This window comes from Rattus norvegicus, chromosome 2 (assembly GCF_021556685.1).
Source record: "Rattus norvegicus strain SHRSP/BbbUtx chromosome 2, alternate assembly SHRSP_T2T, whole genome shotgun sequence".
Lineage (NCBI taxonomy): Eukaryota > Metazoa > Chordata > Mammalia > Rodentia > Muridae > Rattus > Rattus norvegicus.
This window is the reverse complement of record NC_141535.1, coordinates 243,447,737-243,474,321: the sequence shown is the minus strand read 5'-3', so window position 1 is coordinate 243,474,321 and position 26,585 is coordinate 243,447,737. Positions and strand designations below refer to the sequence as shown.

General features: G+C 41.1%; 1 protein-coding gene across 2 annotated transcripts in view; it reads left to right on the top strand.

Annotated features, from left to right (window-relative positions):
* Positions 1-24,181, top strand: part of Dnajb4 (DnaJ heat shock protein family (Hsp40) member B4) — a 29,778-nt gene extending 5,597 nt beyond the window's left edge. Inside the window, 5 exon segments of one of the 2 annotated variants that reach the window (NM_001013076.2) lie at positions 1,298-1,417; positions 13,004-13,063; positions 13,811-14,052; positions 21,098-21,666; positions 22,888-24,181. In NM_001013076.2, coding sequence (NP_001013094.1) covers positions 13,842-14,052; positions 21,098-21,666; positions 22,888-23,121 — 1,014 coding nt within the window. In that variant the 5' untranslated portion in view covers positions 1,298-1,417; positions 13,004-13,063; positions 13,811-13,841 and the 3' untranslated portion in view covers positions 23,122-24,181. 2 annotated transcript variants of the gene reach the window in all.
* Positions 24,182-26,585: the final 2,404 nt, after the last annotated feature.

The window sequence follows — 26,585 nt, the reverse complement described above, 5'->3', positions numbered from 1 at the left end:
AGCTGGAGATCTTTACCAGAGAAATCCTTAAAGATCGGTGGATATGAGATTTAAGACTCACTTGAGATAACAGTTTTGTATTTAGCAGAATTTTTGTTTTTTACAGTATTTTTCAATCCCATAAAAAAGCTGGATGCTGGAGTCTGGGCATGCCTAGTAAACAATAAAAATACCACCCTTGCAAAGATACCCTTGAACTCATGAGCTACCCTGTCCATCCTGCATTTCCTTTCATCCAGTTATTTTCAGTAGTCTAGTAGTCCAGGTCTGCAGTTCATTAGAAAATGGGTGGGAAGACTGTGGCAGGAAAAGCCTAGTGAGCAGAGAGGTCTTTCATCTAGCAAGCATTAACTCCTAGCCTGCGTTACAGTACTTAGAGAATTCAAGAATGCTCATGGTGGTCGTCTCCATGCTTAGGACAGATAACACTGAGTGCACTGTCTAGTGCTAGCCCCAGCTCTGCATGCTAAAGCTCTAGCTCTTCGTTTACTCTCATTCTCTACAGAGTATGAAGTCCTAGGGCTGTTTGTGTTGTTGTCAGTAGACGTTCATTAACAGAACCACAGCATACATGTAATAAACTCGACTTTCCCTTCAAACGTCTAATTCTTAAGTTCTCTTGATTAGTAACAGTTGTGCACACCTTCGTTCAGCCCAGAAACCAACATCTGATGCTCTTCCTAGTGTGCACATCTAGCTGGTTGGGAAATTGTGCAGAATCTGTTTAAAATTCCCCCTGTCTCCATAGCATCCACGTCTTATTTAAGTACTGTAGTTAACCATTTCTGTTCATTCATTCAGCAAATGTTTATTAGTGGGCTATGCAAACGTCTTGTTTAGGTAGGGAAGGCAGGAGGGGGAAAGGAAGGACGAGAAAGGGAGGAAGACCGCATTGGGAGACTGATCACAATGTAGTGGGAAATGCATACATTTATGTAGGGTGAGAGTTGATATCTAGTGACAAGTGTGGAGTAAGAGGAGCCTAACCTTAGCCAGGGTCCACAGCAGCACAACTCTCAGAGGCCGGGGCTCAAAGCAGAGATTAAGCTGTGTAGAGTTTCTGGAGTGAAAGATAACTTGCTTTATACGTGACAAGTGTGCCAGAGCATGTTGTGCATATCTGTACATAGCACTTGGTGCAGCTCTTTCCAATAATGCTGTTTCTGAAGCCTCTTTTTCCTTCTTTTTGTCAGCATGGTTCTTTAGTGGCACACCATAATACAGTTAGTCCTCATTTCTTGCCAATTCTGTATTTATGAATGTGCCTACTTCACAAATTTTATTTTTTTATCTTCAGATAATTTTCAAGCTGATTTGGGGTCATTTGAAGATGCACACCAGCTTCAAGTTGAAGGAGTAGGACTTTGCATCCTTTAAAAAAAGTATTCATTTCTGAGTCTGCACACACATGCCAGAGGTGAAAATGCTCTTCTTTTCTTTTTCTTGTTCATTTTGAGATAGGGCCTCCTACTGAACCTGGAGCTTGAAGCTTCACTACCTGGCCAGTGAGCATGCAGGATCTGCCTGTGTCTGCTCTGGTAGCCCTACCATTGTGGATGCACACAGCCTGGCCACTGGAAGACCCTCAGAGAGAATCTTCCTCTCAGGAGGGAGATCCTCAAGCCCGATGACCAGTCCGAGACCACAGGCTGCAATCTGCAAGAGGGTTTATTTTGGGGTACACAGGTACCTGCGGGCGTTCCAGTCAGCTCAAGAGGACTGGCGCGCCTAGCAGAACCAGGGATGGGTTTTTATAGGGTATTGGGGAGCAGAAGCAGGCTTACAGAAGCAGAGGCATGGTTGGTGGATTCAAGTGAGGCGCGGATGTATGGTTACACCTAATTGGCTATTCAAATGAGGTTGCCACACAGCAAGAGAATACGTGCAGGTTGGGGCGTCCGAAATGTCAGGGGCTAGGGGCTTATCTCTTGTTAGGTGGCCCATAAAGCAATACCAATAATTTAGACTGGTTTCTGTATTTTGTTTTCTTTTATGGTCTGTTTCGTCTAAATGATGGGTCAGCTTGTCCCACAAAGCTTGGACACATCTGAACTTTCCCAGGCTTATTTTAGTTCTGAGTCTGTGTATCTAAAAACTTACTTTTTACTTCTATAGTTGAGGGCCTTGGGCTTGTACAATTCCCTTTCTGGGAGGGGGTCTTTCAGCCACTTTTGTGTGAGTGCTGAGTATTTGGGCTCAGGTTCTCAGACTTGCACAACACTTGAGCCATTTCTACAGCCCCAGGTTTTTGTCTTTCTGTTTTAGCGATTCACTATAAGTCAGTCCTTTTAGGATTACTTAGCATGCTGTTCATGTTACTGTTTTTGCATTTTTGTTGATTTTTTAAAAAAAATCAGTTTCACCATTAAACGGTTTCACCAAGCACAATGCTGAAGTACTTATATTTCTAAGTATAAGAAGCTATGATATACCTAATAGAGAAAATATGTGTTAGGTAAGTTCATTCAGGTATGAGTTATAGTGCTTTTGGGTATGAGTCAATGTCAATAAATTAATAATATAAAATACGAATCAGTAGGAATACATATAAAAAAGAAGTTATGTGTTGGGGTGGTTGATGAAAATATGACCAGAGGCTAGCAGGGACCTGTCTTTCCCTTAGGAATAATGATTCCTAACTCAGCATCTGCCACAGTCAGTTTGCCAGTCATTTATGGTCAGACTTGATGAGTTAGATATAAATGATCAAGCTGACCAAAGAAGTATGATTATGAAGTAGTCTGTCTTAGCCATTTATACCACATACACTACCTCTCAGGAACAGTAGTATTCCTGTATATAGTATATATGCCTCAGTAGGCATGGCCACGTTGAGAGTCTACGAATTTTATTTTTACCATTAGTCAAGAGAAAAGATGTTGACTTTTACTTTATGAGGATTTATGATGTGTCTTAGGGTTTTACTACTGTGAACAGAAACCATGACCAAGGCAACTCTTATAAATGACAATGTTTAATTGGGACTGGCTTATAGGTTCAGAGGTTCAGTCCATTATCGTCAAGGCCAGGGAGCATGGCAGCATCCAGGCAGGCATGGTGCAGGAGGAGCTGAGAGTTCTACATCTTCATCTGAAGGAAGCCAGGAACACACTGGGCATCCTCAGGCAGCCAGGAGGGTCTCCCAAGTTCACCCCTACAGTGACACCCTTCCTCTAATGAGGCCAAACCTGTGAATAGTGCCACTCCCTGGGCTGAGCATATGTAAACCACATTCTATTCCCTGGCTCTCATAGCCTTGTTCAAGCACATGAGTCTATGGGGGGCCATAACTAAACATAGCATAATAAGAAATACATTCAGTCCAACTTCCAAAGTCCTTATAGTCTATAGCAATATCAACAATGTTAAAAGTCCAAGGCTTCTTCTGAGATCCATCCAGTCACATAACTGTCATCCCCAAATTAAGACAGGCAATCAGCTAGGCAAACTCCAAACTCTGCATCTTCATGTCTTACGTCAAAGCAGTTTTCAGATCTCCACCTCCTTTTTCATCTTTGTTGACTGCAACAAACTTCTTTCTCCTGGGCTGGTTCCACTCCCTGTTAGCAGCTTTCCTCAGCAGATCTCACAGCAATAGCATCTTAAACATCTTGGGGTCTCCAAGGCAACTTCAGCATTACAACTTCTTGTTTCAGTGTCTGGGATCCACACATGATCTTCTGGGCTCCTCCAAAGGACTGGCATCATTTCTCCAGCTCTGCCCTCTGTAGCACTCTAAGCTCAGGTTGATCCACCCCACTGCCACTGCTATTCTTGGTAATCAACCATGGTACCCCAATGCACTGGGGTCTTCCTGCTGCAACTAGACTTCACTAATAGTTTCTCATAGGCTCTCTTCATGGCGTCAAGACTCAACTCTTTTGCATGACCCCTTCAGTCCTGACCCATCAACTGCAATTGATGCTGTACTTTTCACCAGTGGCCTTCCATGGCCTCTCACAGTGCCAAGCCTCAGCTGCTCTTCATGATGCCTTCGTGCCTTCAAAACCAGTACCACCTGGGTGATTCTTACACATTACCAAGTACAGCTGCTGCAGGAGGCACAACCTTGGCTATCTCTGGGACACAGCTTCTTTCTGCCCTCAGAAAACACTTCCCAGAAGATTTCACCTCAGTGATGCTGGTCTCTTCTTAATCACTGCCAATTTCTTAGCTCCAGCTAACCAGCATCAATTGTCCCAGTCCTCTGCTTCTCCTCTTTAATATAGAGCCAGAGCCACATGGCCGAAGCTGCTGAGTTCTGCTGCTTGCAGGAGCTGGAATATGGCCCCTTGTTCTATTACATTATCAATAGCTTCTTCTTTTCCAACTCCTTCACTACCTAAGCTTGGCTGTCCTGAATCTTGCTCTATAGACTGACCTTGAACTCAGAGATCTGCTTGGCTTTATCTCCTGGGATTAAAGGTTTGTGCCACCATACCTGGATCTAAATTTAGCTGGGTAGGATCTTGCCCCAAAGTTCCACTCCCATAATCTGTTTTCTCCTAGAACATAGGATTTGTTTCACTTCCTGGTGCCCTATTAATACTCGAACCATATATTTTATATTTTTTCTTTCTCATCTTGCAGTGCTTGTTCAAAATGCTCTTCATGAGATTTAACCAGAGAAAGAAGTCTTGGGCTTTTTTGAGACTTCGTTTTTCAATATAATTAATAAAAATATCTTAGCCTCAGGTGGACTCTTCAGACAAGGGAAAAAGCAGCCACATTCTTCACCAAAATACCACAAAAACAGTCTTTACACCACGTTCTGAAATTCTTCTCCTCTGAAACCTCTTGGGACAGGTCAGCACAGTTCAAATTACTCCCAGCAACAAAGTCTTCCATTTTCCTACTAGGATGGCCCATTAAGCCCCACTTAAAGCATTCCACTGCTTTCCAAATCCAAAATCCCCAAATCCACATTCTTCCAGACAAAAGCATGGTCAGGCCTGTCAGAGCAATACCCCACTCTTGGTACCAACTTCTGTCTTAGTTAGGATATTACTGCCGTGAACAGAAACCATGACCAAGGCAACTCTTATAAATGACAATGTTTAATTAGGGCTGACTTACAGATTCAGAGGTTCAGTCCATTACCATCATGGTGGGAGCATGGCAGCACCCAGGCAGGCATGGTGCAGGAGGAGCTGAGAGTTCTATTATCTTCATCTAAAGGAAGCCAGGAACAGACTGGGCATCCCCAGGCAGCTAGGAGACGAGTCTCTAAATCCACTCCCACAGTGACACACTTCCTCCAGCAAGGGCACACCTGTTAATAGTGCTACTCCCTGGGCTGAGCATATGCAAACCATCACATAATATAAAGTATATTTTAAAGGAATTTTGCAGAAAGTGGTGGGGTTTTTTTTGTTTAGTGCTTTTTAAAAGTTCTTTTATGAGGAAATCTTGTACATTGTGGAAGTCAGCAAACATTTTCCATTAATGTCCAGTCAGTACATGTTGTAGGCATTATCGGCCATCAGCCCTGGATTGAACTTTCTGCTACTATCTGGTGAGAGGAATGATAGACAGTAAGTCCCGTATGTATTTGCAGTGGAAACCTTGCGAGCCAGTGGCCGTGTGCCTTCTAGTCTCTTTATCCTTCACAAGGCAATGATCTAATCCAGTAGGATATCCTAAGTGTTGTGTTGATATTCTGACTTAGTCCAGTAAACAAAAAGACTTCATATTTACTTTTTTATTATGTGCATTGTGCGTGCATGATGTTGGAGGTCAGAACAGTTTTGTGAGGGTACTTTTTTCCCTCCATCATGTGAGTGCCAGGAATTGAACTCAGGTCATCAGGCTTGGTAGCAGTCACTTTTATCTACTGAGTCATCTTGTTGGCCCAATAAAGACTATATTTTAAAAACATTGAAATCATTACTATTTCAATTACTTTTGGTATCTTAATTTTTAAAAATCTGTGCCCTCTGTAGGCAAAAACAGTAGTTTGAGCTCATTGTATTTGGAATTATGCAGTCGATCATCCAGTTTATACCAGTTGGTTTATCGGTTTATAGGCTTGCTCACTTTAATAAATATCATAATATGTGTGGTAGCTGCAACAAGTGGTTAAGTCTCCTTAGTAGCACCAATTTGATTATGTCTGCATGGATGTAATGTGATTTGTAGTGAAATTTGGTACTGATATAATGCAATCATTTTATAGCTGTAAATAGTTAGCGAGCTAAACATCCTGCTGGGTAGTCAGTTGGTCACAGCGTTGGCCAACAGCCTCATGCTCCCATCGGTAGGTAGCCCACACCCTCTGCCTGCCTCTCCTTATGTGAGAAATGTTTCTTCTTGTCCTGTATACTACTTGTCTTAGAAGCTACAGTACCCCCTCCCCACCTCCCCTGTCACCACCTAGTTTTTTAAGCCAGGGTTTCCCTATGTATCCCAGGCTGGCCTTGAACTCACAAAGATTCACCTGCCTCTGCCTCCAGAATGCTGAGATTAAAGGTGTACTCCATCCTATTAATTTTTTTTTCTGCCTGCTTATGAGGAGAAAAAACTCTAGAATTGAAGAAAGTTAAAACCACACTTACTTGTTTCTTAGTGCTAATTTACTTTGAACATCATGTGTGTGTTTCTTGTCTGAGCATGTGCAGTTATATTGGTTTCTTTTTGGTTTTCTTGTTTTATTTTATTTTGTCTTGCTTGTAATTTTGTCTCTCCCCACCCCCAACTCTACCTTGCCCCAGACTGACTGAACCCAGGACATTGTTTGTGCTAAACAAGTGCTCATCCACTGAGCTAAAATCCCCAAGCTTTGCGCATGTGTAAATACAACCATTGCCACTACCTTTGATCCTGTTATTTTTTTTAAACAAATGATATGAAATGCTTTTTATGACTGAAAATGGATTCTTTATAGTCTCCTGAGAGACTTTCCCAAGTATGTATGTGAGATGATGTGTGTAAGAGAGAGAGATTTAAGTTCATAGGCTAGGAGTCTGAAAACTGATTATTGGGACTCACCAGCCCTGCACTGTCTGTCACAGCAGTCACATGAGGGTGGTGGGAGAGTTGCTGTGTGAGTGTGGGTACACACTGATTTCCAAGGGTTAGCCCCCAAAAGCATGGAAAGCATCTTGTTGGTAATTTGTATGCTGATTACATGTCCCAGTGACTTTTTTCTAACATAGTGTTATAAGCACATATCAGTGAATGGCATCATTTAAAGTAGTCTAGAAATCCCAGTCTCTTTTGGCCACATAGGTTGGTCTTGAGAATAAGTGTGTGTGTGTGTGTGTGTGTGTGTGTGTGTGTGTGTGTGTGTGTGTGTGTCTGTGTCTGTGTGTCTGTGTGTGTGTGTCTGTGTGTGTATGCCAGAAGTTAAGTGTTGAATGTCTTCCTCTATCACACTCAACCTCATTTTTTTTGAGACAGTGCCTCTAGGCTAGGAGCTAGCTGTTTCAGCCAGACTAGCGAGCCAGCAATCAATAGCCCAGAATCTGCTATCTCTGAAGCCCCTCCCACGTTCCTCAGCACGGGGCTTACTGTGCACAGGAGCCACTTGCCTTTTCTGTGGTGGCAGGGGATCTTCACAACTCTTTACCCACTAAGATTCTCCCCAGCCCCTTTTTATTTTGGAGTTCCTAGTAGACTTTTGGTGACTTCCTATAAAAGAGTAATAAAGAAGGCCTAATTGTTACTTGGAAACATTTAAATAGTATGAATAAATTAGTTCTATGCTCTCCCAAAATAAAAATGAATTTATTCCCATTCAAGAAAGTTTTGAAGCACAAAATATTTCTGATGAGTATTTTGCAATAATTCTAGTAAATTTTGTTTGTAACTACATAGTGCTGGCTGTCCTAAAACTTGCTGTACAGATGATGCTGGCCTTGGACGCAGAGCTTGGATTAAAGGTGTGAGCCACCACACCTGACTACTTTAGTATTTAACCAGCTGCTTAAAGCAATTTTATTTTTACCTTATTTTAAAAAGACTTTTGTTCTTTAAATTTTTTAATTCTACCTTGTATCTTTTTTGAAGATAATTAAGTCAATCAGTTTAAGTGAATATATTGTTATACTTTAGGGCAAATGTTATAAAATTGAGCAATACCATTATCAAAAATTGAAAGCTTTAGGAATTACAGACCTGTGGTGATAAAGCACTTAGACGAGCTAGACAGTAACTTCTACCAACCCCGGAGAATTATGTCTGGGAACTTCCTATCTCCTGTCTGCCTTTTTGGGTTTGTTTTAGAAAAAAATTTTTTAGACAGTTAAAAATATTAACATTAATAAAACTTTCTATCACTTTACTTTGCTAAGAAAACTAAAAATAAATTTCACAGGCTTTAAAATTGTCCTTTAATATTTGAATGACCAAACAATTTAAGAGGTTAGCTTCCTCTCTCTCAGCAAAGAGAAGAGCTTCTTGTATGCTACACAAGCTACTTGGAGCACTAATTTATTCACTTTGCATCCCTATGGCAGCCCCTCCTTCCTCCACTCCCAGGCCCATTCTTACAAACCCCTCCTCCCATCACCGACTCCCTCCCCCTTGGGTACTGCCCTATCCTGGGACATCAAGTCACAGCAGGACTAAGCACATCCTCTCCCACTGAGGCCCGACCTCCCGGCAGTCCAGCTAGGGGGAGGACGATCCAGTGGTGGGCAGCAGAGGCTGAGACAGGCCCCCATTTTGATTGTTAGGGGACCCACATGAAGACCAAGCTGCACATCTGCTTCAAATGTGTAGGGGACCTGGGTCCAGCCCCATCATGCTCTTTGGTTGGTGGTTCAGTCTGTGAGCCTCCATGGCCCAGACTCTATAGTTCTTTTGTAGGTGTCCTTGACTCCTCTGGCTTGAATACCACATTTCTTTAAAAAAAAAAAAAAGTTTGTTTTTGTGTGCATATGTGGGTATGTGTGTGCCTCTGTGAGTTAGAGAACAGCTTACAGGATTCAGTTCTATAATGTGGGTCCTGGGGATTGAAGCAAGTTTTCAGGCTTGGCAGCAAGTGCTTGTACCCACAGGTCATCTTTAAAGTCGCTTTAAAGAATTTTTGTTTTATTTATTTGTGTGTGTGGGTGGGGGGAGGGGGCACATGTATGCCCATTCCTGAAGAGGCTAGAAGAGTATATCAGATCTCCTGATGCTATACTTAAAGCTGGTGTAAGCTGACTGATTTTAAAATCTCTTTAAAATTTATTTTTTCCCTTTAAAATAAAGCTGCAATTAAAGCCATGGTAGGAGTTATTGGTATTTTAGCTGTTAGGAAGGTCTGAAGCCTTTCCATAGGGATAGACGTTTGCAGTCTGAGCCCCAAACTCACAGTGCTCTTAGTGCTTATGCGCTTTGAAGGAAAACGTAATACGGACGAGTAAGATCGGCCAGTAATAGATGACCAGTCTGATTTATTAGAATAATCTAGATACACCCAAAATAGGGAAAGTAGGAGAACAGACACAGACCAACGCTATTTACTTTTTATGCTAATACTGGAATGATGTTTATTTAAACAATGTTACCACAGCTGCTGGGTCTCTTGGCACTGGCCTGTAATTCTAACATTTAGGAGGCTGAAGCAGTGAATTATGAGTTCAGAGAGCCCACTTGCATTATAGAGTGAAGACTTTGTTTCAAAATAAAAATAAAACAAAAAACTTGCAAAAGAGTATCATAGCTCACTGTTAGATCATAATTATAGAGAAGCTTTATGAAAACTTCTTTTGCTCAAATACCAAATGTGTGCACACATATGCATACATATCAGAGCATATGAAAACATTTTCCAAACAGCTATTATATAATTGCAATTATTAGGAAGGCTTAGAAGAGCTTATTAGTGTAAGAAAAGTCAGTATTCAGACATGAAAGTCTGAAGGAACCTTGGCTTATGGCATGATAACACGGGGAGGGATGTCTGAGTCCTTTGAGGTCAGTCTGACAGTTACTTATTTGTTTTGATAAGTGTTTTTTTGCAAACTGAAATCCAGAGTAAATGGAGACTTTTATCAGCAGACTGTCACTGATAGCAAAATAGTTTGTAAGGCTTAAAATAGTGTAAAAACTTTTATGTATATGTCATACATTTCAGTGGTTTTTTTTGTTTTTTTTTGTTTTGTTTTTTGTTTGTTTGTTTGTTTGTTTGTTTTGTGAGGGAGCCATGAAGACAGGATCTATCCACATAGCCCTGGATGTACTGGAATTCACTGTGTAGAACAGGCTGGTCTCCAATTCATAGAGATTCGACTGCCTCTGCTGGAATTAAATGTTTATACCACCACACCTAGATTAAATAATCTTTTATGTTTAACTCAGAGCAGTTTTACCTGTGTAAGTGGCAGAGCTGTTATTAGAAACCAAGAGCATGGGGCTGGAGAGATGGCTCAGAGGTTAAGAGCACTGACTGCTCTTCCAGAGGTCCTGAGTTCAAGTCCCAGCAACCACATGGTGGCTCACAACCATCTGTAATGGGTCTGCTGCCCTCTTCTGGTGTGTCTGAAGACAGCTACAGTGTACTTATATACATGAAACAAACAATTCTTAAAGAAAGGAAAGGAACTCTGAGGTTGAACATGACCTGCTTAAAAAATTAAATATTGGTAGAAAAGTTTTTTAATAAGTATATCAGTAAAATATTAATTTGTTCTCAAGTATTTTTGAAATCATCTTAATAATTAATGGAGACAGGGTCTCTCTCTGTAGCCTAGGCTGGCCTAAAACTTGCCATTGTTTCAGCCTTTTTAGTGACCTAATTTTGAAACAGGTTTTTTTTCTGAGTAGTTCTCGAAGTCAGCCCATGTCTCTGTGCTCCTCACAGTATATGAAGGACAGGGTTTTCTGACCTAGCTCAGTCTGGCCCTGAGCTCACTATGTGGCTTACACTGATCTTCATCTTCCTCGGTCCTTGAGTGCTGGGATTTTGGTGTGAACCATCACAACAGCTTAAATTTTTTTGTTATGTAGAAGTGAAAACCAAATTAGAAAAAGATGGAGTCAGTTGAACGATGGATGTGTTCTACTTCTAGATGTGGAGTTTAAGTGCTATCTTCTGTACAAATCATTTTTGTATAGTTATTAAAGCATAATTCCCAAGTAAGGAAGTTTGATTAACGTGCTAAGAACAAAGTAAGTGACTTTCAAATTTTGAATTACCTCCGGCCCATGTGTCATTAAAATAAAGTAGCATTTCAGGTCAACATACTGTGATGCACGAAAACTTTGTTGCTGTTAACACTGATTAAAATAATCATATTTAAGGTTTTTGATATACATGAAAAAATAAATTCATGCTCTTTTGAGTCCTGAGCAACTGCATGGTACAGCAGGCTAGATCCTGAGCGACTGCCTGGTACAGCAGGCTAGATCCTGAGCGACTGACTGCACGCTACGGCAGGCTAGAACCTGAGCGACTGCACGCTATGGCAGGCTAGATCCTGAGCGACTGCCTGGTACAGCAGGCTAGATCCTAAGCGACTGCCTGGTACAGCAGGCTAGATCCTGAGCAACTGCACGCTACGGCAGGCTAGATACTTGTGATAAAAAGAGGAGAATTATAGCTTCATGGCATTTTGCCACTTAATAGCAAAATATAATTTCAAATACAATTGAATTTGCTAATGGTAGTTTCTCTTCTCTTCATAGTCTCTCTCCTGTCTACACTCACACACCTGTATCAGCAGGTAGATATTTGTGAGTGAGTGTGATGGCGGATGCACTTTCAAACTAGCAGTCTCATGATGACTTTGGATGTTAACTTCTCCCATGTTCTTTGGAACATTGAATTTGAAAAAAATGTTTTGATACTGATATTTATTGATAGTCTAAAGAACATGAAGCTAGCTCAAAAGCTGTGTGACTGTAGAAGGCAAAGTGAGAGAGATTACCAGTTATGGGCGGGAGTTTGAGAGGAGCCTTCAGAAGTGCCTTGTCATCAAGTGCTGGCAGGCAGAGGGGCGGTCCATCCCTTGGGGCCATGAAACTTTCAGTATATATTCTTAGCTTGTATGGCTATGGCCTTTACCTTTTAGTAGCACTGCCCCCTCCCCCAACCCCCAAGTTTCCAGACACCGAAGACTTTTAAATACAATATGAACGGAGTACATTTCTTTGGACATAGTCTTAGTAATCCATTCTTGCAATATCATATCAAAAATGGTGGCTGGACTTAAGTAGTGGAGGACTTGACTAGTAATTGTGTCCAAGACCTTCAGTTTCAATTCTCACCTAGAAGTGGGAACATTTTTGAAATAAGATTTCATCTTAGGGTTTCTATTCTTGCACAAGCATCATGACCAAGAAGCAAGTTGGGGAGGAAAGGGTTTATTCAGCTTACACTTCTACATTGCTGTTCATCACCAAAGAAAGTCAGGACTGCAACTCAAACAAGTCAGGAAGCAGGAGCTGATGCAAAGGAAAGGCCATGGAGGGATGTTACTTACTGGCTTGCTTCCCCTGGCTTGCTCAGCTTGCTTTCTTATAGAACCCGGGACCACCAGCCAAGGGACAGCACCACCGACAATGGGTGGTTTTCATGAAAGCATTTCCTCAACTGAGGCTCCTTTTTCTCTGATAACTCCAGTTTGTGTCAAGTTGACACACAAAACCAGCCAGTACAGATTGAAAACCCACATAAGAGATAAAAGATGAGTTCTTTACATTCAAAATATTTCTCATTTATTCAAGATACATTTTATAAGAAAGAAAGCACTAAGTAGCATATAAATGCAAAAGTGATTTAAACTGTTAATTTAAAAATTACAACAAATAGCAACAAATGTTTTTAAGGGACTAAAAGGGAAGATACTAATAGTATAAGGGAATCCTAGAGGATAGGGAGAATTCCCCCATGGTTTAAAGAAAGTCTTTATCAGTAAGTAAACACTTATAATTAGGGGAAATGTGTTTTAAAAGTAGTTGTTACCCAGCTCTCTCTCTTTAATAGTATTCCCAGACCTTAGGTTGGTCCAGGGTGATGTTTACACTGAAGTGAGCATGCTGAAGGCTGACCCTGTCTCCCCTACTTTCCCTGCAGTGTGAAGACACCCTCAGGATGGGCTCTTCCATGTCATTGTCGCACGCAGTGAGCTTTTAGGTAATGGATTATTAAATATTATCAAAAAATCCTACTTAAAACATTCTTAAGTCACCTGTTTATGTTAAAATACTGCTTTTCAATGTTATAACAGCCTTTTTACCATGTGACGTTATATATAGTGACTCCCTCATTTTTCAGATTGATAGACCCCAGGAATTTTGAAAATGAGCTAAATTATTTAACACTTTTAAATGTAAATACATCATATTCAGTCAGGCACACTTTACAGCTAGCTAACTTGAACTGAGAATGCCTGCAGTAAGTTCAGGGCTTTTCTTCTGGGTAATCTGTTTAACATGGGATGCCTAATGGCTATAATTATTTCTGTTCCCTTTCTGCCCTTAATGGAGTAAATGTATATGTAGTTATGCCTTCTGTGCTGGTGTGCTGAGTCCATAGGAAGTAAAAGAGCACAGCCAGAAGGAAGGGAAGGCGACAGTTAAACATGGAGGAGGAGACAGAGCTCAGCACTGCTAGAGGCCGCTGGGAGAGTGACGTCCTGCAGCAGTGCGTTCTAGAAAGTACAGAGACACGTCGTTGCAGTGGGAGGGTCTAGCTGAGGCTGGCTGGTGTATATTTATCTGTAAGTGAGCTGCTGGGGAAGGAATTAAATAGAGACGCTGCCTGCTGCCTCGGACAGCTGAGCCCAGTGCTGATTCGCTTAACTTGTAAGATACCCAGCTTGCTTTATTTCCTCAGAATCATTGTGTTGCTAAGCCGGGGACGCTGTTTTCTTTTACAAAGGGAAATCTAAGTTCATTTCAAGGCATTCGAAATGGGGAAAGACTATTATCACATTTTGGGAATTGAAAAAGGAGCTACAGATGAAGATATTAAGAAGGCTTACCGAAAACAAGCCCTCAAATTTCATCCAGACAAGAACAAGTCTCCTCAAGCAGAGGAAAAATTTAAAGAGGTCGCAGAAGCTTACGAAGTACTGAGTGATCCTAAAAAGAGAGAAATATATGATCAGTTTGGCGAAGAAGGTAAGCTTCATATTCTGTTCCTTTGGCTCTCTCCGAGTCTTACCTTTCTTTCTTCTTTACCTCAGCCTTCTGGTTACCATTCAAGTAGATCGTCAGACATACTAAAATACAAAGAAAAATAACAGTTAAAATAAGGTCTAATCTTTGATTATTCGAATGAGCTATGAATGAAATGTCTTATTTGTCTTTGTGGGTTTTTTCTTAGATTATTGTATTATTCATATTCTACTGTTAGACTTATGGTTTTAGCATTTTATATTTTAAAAGAAACCTTGAATTCCCATGCCTGTGAATGAATTGTTTTAAAGTCTTATGCAACCTATTTTGTTTTTAATGATTTTCCTGCCAGTATTAATAGAATCTTAAGTCATTTAAAATCTTAAGATTGGCAATTCAAATTCTGGGACATTTTTATTTTATTTAGAAAAGCAAGAAGTTTTTTGCCCCTTTAGAGTGACGCTGTTGAAACCGAACAAGACGGAGTGCTGTGTCGTAGAAGCGGAAGGCACAGGCATTTAGCTTCTAGTTGTTTTTGGCAATCTGCCTAGAGAGGAAAGAATTTCCCTGATGTCATAAATACCAGAACAAGTTTTTAGCTTAATTGTAAACAGTTAATATTGTGCCAGGAGAACAAGATCTCTCTCTCTCTCTCTCTCTCTCTCTCTCTCTCTCTCTCTCTCTCTCTCTCTCCCTCCTTCCCTCCCTCCCTCTCTCTCTCTAACCTAAAATGGCCACCTAGCAGGAACAATGACTGATTTTGTTTTAGTTAACTATTTCTTTTGGAAACTTTACTATCTGGGTGAAGAGGAAGCAAGAAAGCCCCCCTTTCCCCTCAGTCTTTGTTTTTTTTTCTTGCCTTCTGAGATCAGAACTCAGTGAGCTCAGTAGCCTTTGAGAGTCTCCTTTTACCATTCCCAATCTGAACCCAGGTTTGTCCAGTGTCTCCATAAATGTGGCCATAAAGTAAGACTTTGAAGTTGTCAGTCAGCCGCAGCAGCAACCATGCTGCTGTTCGCGAGTTCTGGGGTTTTCAAATGTTGAAACAGGGACTGAAGTCCTTTGCATTACTCTTCCCTAGTGTCTTAAAGTTGTGTTGGCTATGGAAACGTTGTTTTCTCTTTGTTTATAGCATTTAAACATCAGATTTCCCTAATTACAAGTCCTTCAAACAGGGCCACGCTGGGACTACTCATTTTGCATTAAACAAACTAACCTGACTACACGGTGCAATGGTAGGCGCTTTTCCTCCTGCTCTAGTTTTGGGTCAGTCCCAAGCATTAACGTTCATGCTGCTGCCCATGGTTGTAGTGTGAATCGACAGTGTCAAGTTCTTACAAAGTGAGTAATTACAAAAAGCAAGACATGGGTCTCTGTGTTCTGTGTTCCCCATGGTCACACTGTTGAGAATGCCATGCATGATGTGACCTCTCAGAGGCGAGCAGGCTCTTGAGACCTTGCCAGTACTCTGGCCACTCTTGAGAAGGCGGAGTGGTGTGTGAGTTCCCACAAAGCCACTTGTGTGAAGGCAGGTTACTTGGCACCATCTTACGGACTGTTCAAGTGCACCTCTGTTGTGTTAAGCCACAGGACTCAGGCTCATTAAGCGTGTCTGACTTCAGGCTTTCAAGTATACCAGATGGCACGCTTAACTCTTTAAGTTTTTCTCTTGGCGGTGCTTTTCTTGAGTGATTCCACCCACTCCTCAAATTACCAGTGACTTAAATTTTCAAAAACTAAATCACAATTATCAGTATATCCTGAGTCTTTTTTTATTCTTGGTGTTCTTAGTCCAGAGAAGTGCTTTAAGCAATAAAAGAAGCATGACACAGGATTGGTTCCTTAAAGTGTTGATAGTTATTAGCTACCTGAAAATGCAGGAGAGTGAAGACTGTTGCGCTTTTCTGGTTGTCTGTCTGTTTGTTTGTCTGTCTGGTTTTTACTCTTTGGTAGAATAGCACATGGTGACTGTTAAGCTCTTTAGGGTTAGGAGGCCTGAGACTCAGGTCACAGCACTGGCTAAGCACGCGGAAACCCCTGCTCTCAGTCCTCAGCGCCCCCACCCCCCCTCGCCTGTCAGTGCTCTGTGTGAGAATATGTGGAAGCTTTTCCCTTTCTCTTTCTCATTGTCTGTGCTTAAATTCCTGGGTCTTTAGGCCTCTCCAATAGTAACAAAATTCTGTCCATATTTAGGAATTAAGAGAACCATTAATTCAAACTTGCTCTCTCTGACTCCCAAGGGCTGAGATTAGAGGTATGTACCACCAGGTCCAACTCATAAATATTTAACAATTTAGTGTATTTCTATCATGCTTCTCCAAGTAAAGGATAATATTTTTCAATTTTTACTTATTAGCCTGGCAGTGGTGGCCTGTGGCTTTAATCTCAGCACATGGGAGACAGAGGAAGGTGAATCTCTCTCAGGTTGAGGATAGCCTGATCTACAGAGAGAGTTCCAGGACAGCCAAGGCAACACAGAGAAATCGTGACCCTCCCTTTTTTTTTTAACTTATGCATTTACTTATTGAAGTAGTTAGATAACTTTCTTTATACATGAGGTTTATATTGAACTTTATGGGACAATGCTACTGTATATCTAACCTCACATGTAGATCCTGAGCTGAACGAAAGACAACAGGAAGGAGAGATATACATACAGGTATATACAGAGGAGCATTTATTAATTCAGTATAATTTATATGTATTATATGCATGTGAATAAGAGGGAAACATATGTAAACAAATACAGTATCTATCTGTACATGTCAAATAAATATTTGTTAAATGAACTGAAAAAAAAGAGAACCATTAATATGAAATGATTTCACGTTGTGAAATTCTTTTAATATATGAAATTTAAAATGCTTAAGAAGTGAATAAGATAACTATGTTTTAAAGTTACTGTATTATCTAGTAGTTTTATTCCTGGGAATCTATAAAAAGGAAACACAAACAAGACAAAACGTTTGATCATACACAGACATATACTGGATTGTTCACAGTAGGACCACGAAGGTCCCTGAGTCCAAACAACCCAGAAGTCACATGTTTAGCATATGGTCAACAAGGAGTGTATACTCCAACGGGGTGCTTTTTAACAATAGAAGGACTCGTTTAATGAAATATGTCACAATTAGGTGAATCTGGAAAAATATGCTGAATGAAGACTCTATATATAAAAGACAATATGTAATATAATTCAATTTGTGAAATATCTGGAAAAGACAACTTTATAGGGATGGTGGAACTCCCTTGCCTATGGCTGGAGGTAGGAATACAGGAATAAACAGGAAATAGAGACCTCCTGAGAGTGACGGAAATATCTCACAGATGGATGGTGCTGGCGGTACAGTTATTACAGCTGAGCTGTATACAAATTAACTGTGATGTAATCTACATATTAAATAACAAATCAGTTTACCCCATAGCTGAAAGATTTGAAAATAATCATGGTACTACAAAAATCTGTAATTGCACTTTGAATTATTCTCTGCCCTAAACTTTTAGGCTTGGTTTAAGTGGATGTGAACAGAAGTTTGTATTAAACAATTAAATTACTTTTCTCTATTGAGCCAGAGAGATGGCTCAATGGGTGTTGGAAAGAGGGACCTTAGTCCTGAAGGTTGTCCTCTGGCCTCCATATGCATATCATGGCACACATGCCATCGACAGACCCAACTAACTGACCATAAGTAAATACAGTTTTCAAATATAAAAATTAAAAATTTCCCTCAATTATTTCTTACTCAGAAATCTTTCCTGGGTGCTGACAGTGTTTGATGTGCTCCAGCCTAAATATTTAGTGTACCAGCCTTCATGTAGTTCACTGCTCTCTTTCGTACATTTAGTCAGCTGCACCTTTTTATTTTCTGGGTCCTAAAGATACAGAAGTTACTTGTGAGTTTAAAGTCCTTGTTCTATAACTCTGAAGTCTTGCTGCAAATCAAAACCTGTTCAACCCTAGGCCTCCTTCAGTAGGAGTTGGTGGTAAGGCCTTGGCTTTTTCCTTTGCAATTCCAGTTCTTCTCCAAAGTTTCTCCTTTTCATATCTTTTCTTTTGTCAGATTAACTAAGAGACGTCATTGCTATGGGTAGTATCCCAAAGATCTATTTGCTTTTGCATATTAAATTGGCTAGTTGATTTAAAGACAAGGCAGATGTGGAATCTAGAGTCCACTCCCTGACTAGGCAGTGTCTAGAAAACACTGCTGAGAGCAGAGAGAATGCACTGGATGTTGCAGTTTTTGTTGGGAGTTGCAGTGTACAGGATGAAGCTAACTCTCTGGCTGATGGCGTGCTTGATAGCGTTCAAGGGTGAGGGGTGCAGGAGACCGAGCAGCTCATGTCCTGTCACAGCAGCATTTGGTAGGACGTCCTCAGGTTTACAGTAGCTTCCTTCTTTGTCTGGCTCCACAGTTGACCATTTTGTGTCTGGGAAACTCAAGGCCACATTTTTTGTTAGCTCTGATGAGTAAGTCACTTCAGGCTGCGTGTAAATTTTCTCACAGACTATAATACTGACTGAATTACCATTTTTGGGAGCAAGGGAAGACGTTTTAGGGAAAAGCCAAACCTATGATGTAATACTGAAATGTTATTCTTTCTTTTCTGTTATGTGTCCAAAGCATTTAGAGAACTAAGAATAGACAAGCTCACTTACCCAAGTTAATTAACTGATAAACTGTTATATTTTATGAAACCTGTGGGAAGAGGGATACAATTCCTGGAATGATTTAAGTACTCGTAGTTACCTTGTCATGACTTTGAGGTCTGTACTTAATCTCTCATGTAAGAAAGTCTGTCACTAGGTTTTCACACTTGGAGTTACAGTCATTCTGACAAAGTTATAAAAGGAAGACTGGATGAGCTGCATAGGAACCTTGTTTATCCTCAGAGCTGTCATTCCACGTGTGCAACGTGAGTGTGCATGCCTGTGTGTGCATGCGCAGTCCTCTGATGAGGGAGGACTCTGATTAGGTCTCTCTTGGTCCTTTAGATTTCTATTCATGGATAAATGGTAAGAATTCAGATGTTGGTTGAGACTGTTGGATGACATAGCGTGCACATGCTCCTCTCTCTCTCTCTCTCTCTCTCTCTCTCTCTCTCTCTCTCACACACACACACACACCACACACACACACACACACACACACACACACACACACACACACACACACATATTATACCCTGTAATAGTAGAAGCCGACTACATCAGTAAGAGATGATGATTTTGCCTCCTTGGCATTGCAGTGATCGCAGCCCGAGTGTGTGTTATTTTGTTTGCTTTGTCTTTAGGCTGATTCTCAAAACACTTATTTTAGTTTCAGTTCAAGACAGCTTTAAGAATTAGCAGGTTTTCTTCAGTCAATAGACTGGAGTACCTGTCATTTTCAACCTCATATTTATGAGCAATAGGAACATTGGGATATAAGAATCTCGTTTAAAGTCGAGTTATCCAGAGTTCTAAAATCTTAATTTTCCTCCTCACTTTTTTGGTTAAGGATCCTTCTAGGCTCCTCCAGAAGCTTCAATAGAATTACAGAAATCTTTGCCATAATTGGCCTCTTAAAACATCAGTATATTGTTTTATGGGCTTTAGTTGAATTTTTTTTTGGTATGTGATAGAAAATGCTATTTTAAATATATATAATCTGTCAGCCGCATGTTACTTTGCTGAACCTCTGGGTAAAAGGCCATAGAACTGCTGTATGAAGCAGGTTGTCAGAAATAACTAGTCCACGTTACATGGTTTTTTTTGTTTGTTTGTTTGTTTTTTTAAAAAAAAAAAACCCTGATTTTTTTTTATTCCAGTCCTGTTTTCAAGTGTGTTTGTGCCAAGATGTGATAATGAAGACATAAAAAGTCTTGCCATTGAGGATGGCCTTATCGGGCATCAATGAGAGGAGAGGCCCTTGGCCCTGTGAAGGCTCAATGCCCCTGTGTAGGGGATGCCAGGCGGGGAGATGGGGAAGTGGGTGGGTGGCTGGGGGATCATTCTCATAGAGGCAGGGGGTGGGGGAATGAGATAGGGGGACTCCAGAGGTGAAATTGGGAAAGGGGATAACATTTGAATTGTAACTAAAGAAAATATCCAATTAAAAAAAAGAAAAAAAGTCTTGCTATCTAAGATGATAATAATCTAGTGTCTACAAAAACATTTTTCGGGTTGGAGAGATGGCTCAGTGGTTAAGAGCACTGGCTGCTCTTCAGAAGTCCCAAGTTTAGTTCCCAGCAACCACATGGTGGCTCATAACCATCTGTAATGGGATCCGATGTCCCCTTCTGGTGTGTCAATGACAGAATGCTCAAATACAATAAATAAGTCAGTCTTTGAAAAAGCATTTTCAAACTGTCCCTTTTATTATATTTTCCTTGCTGCTATAAGAAGATTCTATTTCAGTCATTAAACAGTAAAAGGCCTAGGAGCTGGAGCGATGGCTGTGCACTTGCTGCTCTCTCCGAGCACTCGAGCTCACTTCGCAGCTCCCACATCATTTGGCTTCCCACCGTCTGTAACTAACTCCAGAGGAGTGGTGCTACTGAGCCTCCCAGGCACCCACATGTGTGCACACATGCTTCCACAGAATTAAATTAAAAATCTTTATAATAACAGCAGAGGAATGCAATAAAGGCACTACAGTGAGCTGTATTAATTGTTGTTGCACTTGTTACAGTGGTTCTTAGGATTTCCATTTCTGTTGTTGGTGATTACTAAAGCCTTTACAACCGACATCTTTAAAAGTCTTAAATTTATAATACTTAAGTGTGCTAGGACAGGGGTTTTTGAGGTAAGAGAGTTTCAATTTCCTTTTATTTTTCATATTTATTGTGAAACAAGATTCAAGAAGAAATTATTAAAACAAGAATTTGGAGGAATGATTTAAAGGCTAAAACGTTATCTTAGGATGGATCTTCAGAAGCTGTTCTGTTTAATTCTAGTGAGGCGTCAGACCATGAGTGATAAGTCAGTTTGTTAGCAACACAGTCTCGAGTGGTCAGCAGTCTAGAGTTGTAACTGTTTTCCTAATCACGCGTGTCTCTTCACCAGGCCTGAAGGGTGGAGCTGGCGGCACTGACGGACAAGGAGGCACCTTCAGGTACACGTTCCACGGAGATCCGCATGCGACCTTTGCAGCCTTCTTTGGAGGTGCCAACCCCTTTGAAATTTTCTTCGGGAGACGGATGGGTGGAGGCCGAGACTCTGAAGAGATGGAGATAGATGGCGACCCCTTCAGTGCCTTTGGCTTTAGCATGAATGGATATCCAAGAGACAGGAATTCCGTGGGGCCCTCCCGTCTCAAGCAAGACCCTCCCATTATTCATGAACTCAAAGTCTCGCTTGAAGAAATATACAGTGGCTGCACCAAACGGATGAAGATTTCTCGAAAGAGATTAAACCCTGATGGAAGGAGTTACAGATCTGAGGATAAAATTCTCACCATTGAAATAAAGAAAGGGTGGAAAGAAGGCACCAAAATTACTTTCCCAAGGGAAGGTGATGAAACACCAAATAGCATCCCAGCAGACATTGTTTTTATTATTAAAGACAAAGAACATCCCAAATTTAAGAGAGATGGATCGAATATAGTTTATACTGCTAAAATTAGTTTACGGGAGGTAAGTCGGTAAGATCTGTGACTCTAAGGCCAGAGATGAGCACTGCTGAGTACCTTAGGGGGCTGTGGGCAGGAGCTGCCTTCTGTCCTGCTCTGCATCTTCTTCCTCATAATGACTCCCTAGGAAGAGCTGCTATTACTCTCAAGGATGCCATCAGAGGCTCGAGGTTTAGTTACTGATCTTAACCATTTAAATGCCAGTTTTTCAGTGTAAGCTTGAGTAGATACTTCATGGCCAGTGTTGGGTTAACTCTAGTTTTAGGTTGTGGTCTGAGATCTGCATTGCCAATCCCCCACTGAAGTCCACTAGTACATTGGTTCTGAAGTGAGTGGTTTGGAGTCCAATTTATATAACAGGCATTAAACCATAGCAAGCATGGACTTAGACATGGTGCACACTACCACCCCTTGGTAAAGTCCCTGAGCTCTCTGCACCACTTCTCAAAGGGGTCATGCCCCTGTGTGCATTCTTAACCGTCTCAGTATACTCCTCCCACAGAGTCCAAACTGTGTGAAGGTAGAGTCTGGCTCTTACCCCAGACACATTTGCCATTCCTGAGTTTGCTGTCATTGCTTTGTTTATTTCCTCTTGTGTCAGCCACACTGTGTGATGGCTCCTGGCTTTCCCTTTGTCCCAGTGCTGCTACAGAGCGGTCCTTGTTTAGTGTAGGCACTTTGTAGTCCCAGGCGAAGCAGATGATCTGTGCCATTTCTGTGACAGCGACCTCTGTCCACCTTCGTGCTCTGCTTTGCCCTGCTCTTCCTGCTGATCTCTGTATTTCTGAGTTCCTTGTGCATTTCTGAGCGTGAAGTCTTGGCTCATGGTTCCTGTGTGGTTCAGCTGGGACTGTATGGCAGCCAGTAGATAGCCCAAGGTCTTCTGGAATAGGTTTTGCTCCTGCTTTGTTCAGTTCAGTTCTAAAGTCCTCCCGCTCCTCCTGTTCAGTTTTCTGCACCCTGACTATTCCCATCCTAGGCCAGTGTGGAAGATGCCCTTCACTTCTCCTTTTTCCCTCTGTCCTCTCTTGGCTGTCTCTGGTAACATCTCGGATTATGCTCCTCTTGAACAGATTTTTTAGAATAGAAAAGGTTTAATAACTATCGTAATCCTTTTGAAGTTAAAATTTTACCTTCGTGTTATTACCCTTTATTACCTAGCACAATCTTATATTTTTTAGTTTGAAAGTTTATTAATAACTTCATTTTATTTGGTCCACTTTAGGCATTGTGTGGCTGCTCAATTAATGTGCCAACAATGGATGGAAGAAACATACCTATGTCAGTCACTGACATCGTGAAGCCTGGGATGAGGAGGAGAATTATTGGCTATGGGCTGCCATTTCCAAAAAACCCAGACCAACGTGGCGACCTACTGATAGAATTTGATGTGTCCTTCCCAGACGTCATTTCTGCAGCATCCAAAGAGATCCTTAGGAAACATCTCCCTGCCTCATAGAATGAGAAGAACCTTGCTATCCATATTTTGATAAGACACTGAAAATATAAAAGTACTGGCAGTTTGACTGATGTGAATTCTGTATAAAGATGTGTAGACTCTTCTGAGGGCTCATTAAATTGCATGAATAGAGACGGTTCAAATAGGCAAAAGTGGATTTTTACAGTAGAGATGAAGGTCATTCACTGTATTATATTTCATTTCTCCCAAATCAGAAATTTTCAGTATTTCATTTATAAGTAAAAGTTGGTTTTGTGGTCTATAGATACACTTCTAGTAAAGTACTAGATCATCCAAGTACACTCTCTCTCTCTCTCTCTCTCTCTCTCTCTCTCTCTCTCTCTCTTTCTCTGTGTGTGTGTGTGTGTGTGTGTATCTTTAAATGATCAGTGTGATAGGCTGTCTTAATAGAAATTAAAATCCTTAACTGTATGTGACATATGTGGAGGAGAATAAAAGCCAAAGTCATCAGAAATGCAGTCTGGGTCACATCCAGAACCGCTGTGTTGGGCTGGCACCAGAATGCATTGATGCTTTACTATTGTGACCTCTCAAGGATGCTGTAGCATTTTCTAAGAACATGGTTGTAATGTTCCTAAACCAGACCTCCTCATAAGAAGAGAATGAATGACATTTTGTCTCCTGTGGACATCCCAATAGTCAGAGTTACTGGTATTTTAGAAACATTGTTTTGAAATGGCCACATGTAATTTTATGCAAGTTGACTATATATCTTGAACTTAATAAGCTCATTTTGTGGTTCATTAGTTTAAGATATTTGTTTACTAATATTTGTTTTTAGAGAAAATACTGTTCCTTGGCATTAATTTCCCATTTGCAGTCTTCTGTGAGCCCCTCATGCTGTATACCTTACATAATTTCCCTGAAGACACTGATCTACCATTACGACATTAAACCAAAATCTGAACACAATGGACAGCACCGCTGCTTGTGGGCGATGTTGTACTAGCTGTTACCGTATAAATATCTTACCTTTTCATGTATATAGATTGCATTTCTTAGGTGTTTTAATTTTTTAAATATATTTACATTTAAAAAATTACTGTCTTCTGTTTTATGTCTATCAAAAGTGATGTTATAAAAACTTTTTCTATAAAACAGTTTTCAGACTGATGTATATCTATACATAAATATATATGGTATACTGGGCCTTATAAGCTTTTTTTTTTTTACTTTATCCACATTTATTTATGCTGAATTATTCCCGTGCCATGAGTTTTTGTTTCTTCAGTTTCTTCTGGGATATCGTTTTCTTCTGTGCAACCTCCTCTTCTGGCTTTGGAACAATCTGTTCCTTCTCAATGAGCATCATCTCGGTGTGGGAGGGGGAGCTCATGTATGGGTTAATCCCGCCATGAGCTCTGTAGGTTCATCTGCGTATCTTAGGAGCTGTGTTCACCTGGATGTGTTCAATGACCAGAGAATCTACATCCAAACCCTTAAGTTCAGCATTACTCTCTGCATTTTTAAGCATGTGCAGCAAAAATTCAGCACTGTCCACTGTGTCCAGCCCACTGTTTGGCCTGGGCGCACCTACCGACTCCACCATTATACCTCAGGAATGGCACACACTGCTTCTTTAAAGTGACATCCTTCAGATGGGTATGCATACCCTTGATGGCCTGGGCAGTTTCCCAGGTGTTCTTAAAGTGAACACGAAGGTTTGAGCCTCTTGATTTGCATGATTTTGTGGGGTTTTCTGGGTCAAGGGAGTAGCAAACCATCTTCACAGGTCACCTCTGGCTGCTTACAGGAAGAGCCCTATAAGCTTTTTAATAGAATGTCAAGTGATTTAGAAATTCAGTGTAGGTTGTGGTAACCATATACCTTGTGGTTTTGACGGGAAGGATTCTATAAGATAAAATCCACACTAACTCCCTCCCCCTTTGTGGTGTTGAGTGGAGCAGAGTTGCCTGACACTAAGAGCCTCTGATCACGGCGTGGTGCCCAGCTCTCTCCTCTTTGTAGTGTACAGTTTTGGATTTAGTGTATTCTTGGTCCTGCGCAGTCGCCACCTCTGTCCCAGTCCCATGAAGAGCCTCTGTGGTGCTCCCTTCTCCCCCTTCAGCCGCTCAAACACTGACCCGCTTCTCATGATGGAGTTCTCTCTCAGTCTCTCATATCATGGAGTCAGTCAGCGTGTGGCTCCCTAATTTGATGTCATTAACCTAGCATTGGGTTCAAGGTCCAGTCTGGCCTCAGGATCAGGAACTTCATCCCTTGTTGTGGCAGATCATGTACTTGGGCAGAATGCCACTTGGTTCACCTCTCCATTGGTGCTGTGGGCATCTGGGTTATAGCTACTCAGGGGCTTGGATGAGTAACGGTGCTAGGAGCACTTGTAAACACATTCCTGTGTGGGCAGACCGACTGCTTTCTCTGAGGTACATACTTGAGAGTGGAATTGTTGGGGAAAACTACATACATGAGTTGCAAATAGAACATTTAAAAATGCCAGAGAGGTGAGGTAATCACACCGTGATCTCCTTGGACATCATGGGAATTCTCTCACAAATATGAAGAGCTAAAAAAGTCCTGGAGTAGCTGTTGCAGTTCATTTTCGGAACCCACAGTATTCAACTTTTGGGTTATTTGGGTTTTTTTTGCAGGGGTAGGGAGCGGTGTGTGTGTGTGTGTGTGTCTGCTTGTTTTGAGGTAGGGTCTTACTGTGTAGCCCTGGCCAGTCTGTTGCTCCATGTGACTCAGGTTAATGTTAAACTTATGGGAGTTTTTCTTCCTGCCTCATGATTGCTGTATCACCACACGAAGGGATGAAGTTCCGGATGATGAGGCCAGACCGAACTGCGGAAACAGTGCGTCACCATTCACACCACGCCTGCCTTAAACCAGCAATTACTATTACAATCTTACTGAATAAACGTTTTCTCTGATCCAAAATAAAGGCTTTATAAACACGAATAATCTTTCAGTTAATATATTATTGTAACTAAAATAAGTTCACACTACTATTAGGGCTGAGGATATGGTTCAGTGACAGTAGTAGAATGAATGTACAAAAGTATATAAATCTAGAGGAAACGTGCTTTGGAGTGTAATAAATGCCCATTGTTTTTTAAATATTGAGTTGATAGTGAAGTATTAAAATTTTTCAGATTTAAATTATGAGAGTACTTTTGATTTTTAAGATGTCCCTTTAGGGACTAGGGAGAGGGCTCAGAGGTGAAGAGCACTTGGCTCTCTTACCAGTGGACCTGGGTTCATTTCCCAGCGCTCACTCAGTGGCTTACAACCATCTGTAATCCCAGTTCTGAGGACACCTCTGCGGTCTTTGTGGGCACCAGGCATGCATGTGGTGCACCTACACACATGCAGGCAAAAGATTTGCAAGACCGTTTTTTAAAAAAAAATCTTTTCAAACTTTAACTTACTAGTCCTTGCATAGGTCAAATAAATTTGCAGCATAATGAATCCAGGAGAGCCAC